The sequence below is a fragment of the Aplysia californica genome, unplaced genomic scaffold, assembly GCF_000002075.1.
Source record: "Aplysia californica isolate F4 #8 unplaced genomic scaffold, AplCal3.0 scaffold01434, whole genome shotgun sequence".
NCBI lineage: Eukaryota > Metazoa > Mollusca > Gastropoda > Aplysiida > Aplysiidae > Aplysia > Aplysia californica.
In genome coordinates, this window is record NW_004798704.1 from 2,527 (window position 1) to 3,982 (window position 1,456).

General features: G+C 39.1%; 1 protein-coding gene across 1 annotated transcript in view; it reads right to left on the reverse strand.

The window, feature by feature from the left end:
• Positions 1-277: 277 nt before the first annotated feature.
• LOC101861788 (single-stranded DNA-binding protein 3) overlaps positions 278-1,456 on the reverse strand; it is a gene marked incomplete at its 3' end in the record, with an annotated part of 15,614 nt that continues 14,435 nt past the window's right edge. The window contains 1 exon segment of the mRNA XM_005112831.3: positions 278-319. Coding sequence (XP_005112888.2) covers positions 278-319 — 42 coding nt within the window.

Genomic DNA, 1,456 nt, shown 5'->3' on the forward strand with positions numbered 1-1,456 from the left:
CAAATTTTTAAAGTCTTACAACACTTCAAGCTTCTCCAAATGCAATATCTTGACAACACCTTCAAATATTCTTACGACCTTGATAAAGCAAATAGAGCACTTGCTTTCTGATCTCATGGTCTTAGTAAAAAATGTCAAAGAGAACTTTGTAATTGTAAGGTGGTAGAACTACAAGAGAAAACACATGGAAGTCCCTGCAAAGTCAAGCAAGTTATACAAGTGGTGTGCAAGCAGCAAGGGGGTGGTGATCTCTTCACACAAGACATACGTCACTTACCGGTGCCATGCCGTTTACACTGTACCCTGAATTGACAAAACCCTGAAAAGACAAAAGAGAAAAAGGGGAGTTGAAAACAACCAAAAGAGACGGCCCAGCAAACAACCTCAACTAATAGCCATCAAAATACAAGGGAAGTAATATGCATGAATTATAATATTTGAAACACGATGAAACAAAAATTACAACAACACTTGAACAGCAGCCATTGCTGATCACAACTAAAACATGAACATAAAGTGATGAATAACAACGAGCAATTGTACAAATTTTAAACGCTAATCAACACAATTTAAATCATATGGGAGACAGGCTATTTCGACCATGAATGTCCGAGCCAGCCCACAACAAGTAGGATACAACATCCCAGCAGATAACAACAACAAACGTTTCCCCACACAGGAATGGAACTCATTTCTTCAACAAGCAATATAAGGAAAAACCGTAACAGTACTGTATACCATAGGAGTTGACTTAGGAGTTGACTCAACTACAAAATCTGACAATTACTGACCAAAGACCAATAACTATTTCTGTTTCCTCGAGGAATAAAGAAAACAAAGGGCACAGCTAAATACATATTCACGGATATGCATTGCATGTGCAACAGTCTAAGAAACAGTTGATTCATTAGAAAGAAATGAAGGCGTTCTACGCATCACCAGGATCGATCTTCAAAATTTCTAAAAAGGTGGTGGGGGTTCACAACTTCTGAGGAAAAATTAGCTTCATTTTCAAGTAACTTATTGATGATTTCCAAGGCGAAAACCTCTTTATGGCAACATTTGAATGAAAGCATAACGTTTTCACGAAAGAGCAAATGCAAGGCAATGTGAGATCAAAGAAATTATTATTGTAAGAGTACTGACAGACAGAAACTATGACATACAGTCAGTTCAGATAGTAGATGTATGAAATAAGCAGGCCAGACGCGGGTCTGACTTTGGTCTGGACACTCCTTCCTGACATTTTAGCCTTACTAGTGGCACAACGATCTTTAGTCATTGGGTTGCATTTTGAATGTTCAGTGGTTCCACTGCAAAATATTTGTTTCAATATCTTAATAGTGTGTGTGTGTGTGTGTGTGTATGTGTGTGCTGCTTGGGGGTGGGGTTGGGGGGAGAAGACCCCGGTTAAAAGGGGAGACCAAACCATGGGTTGGGGTGGAATATGGAGACA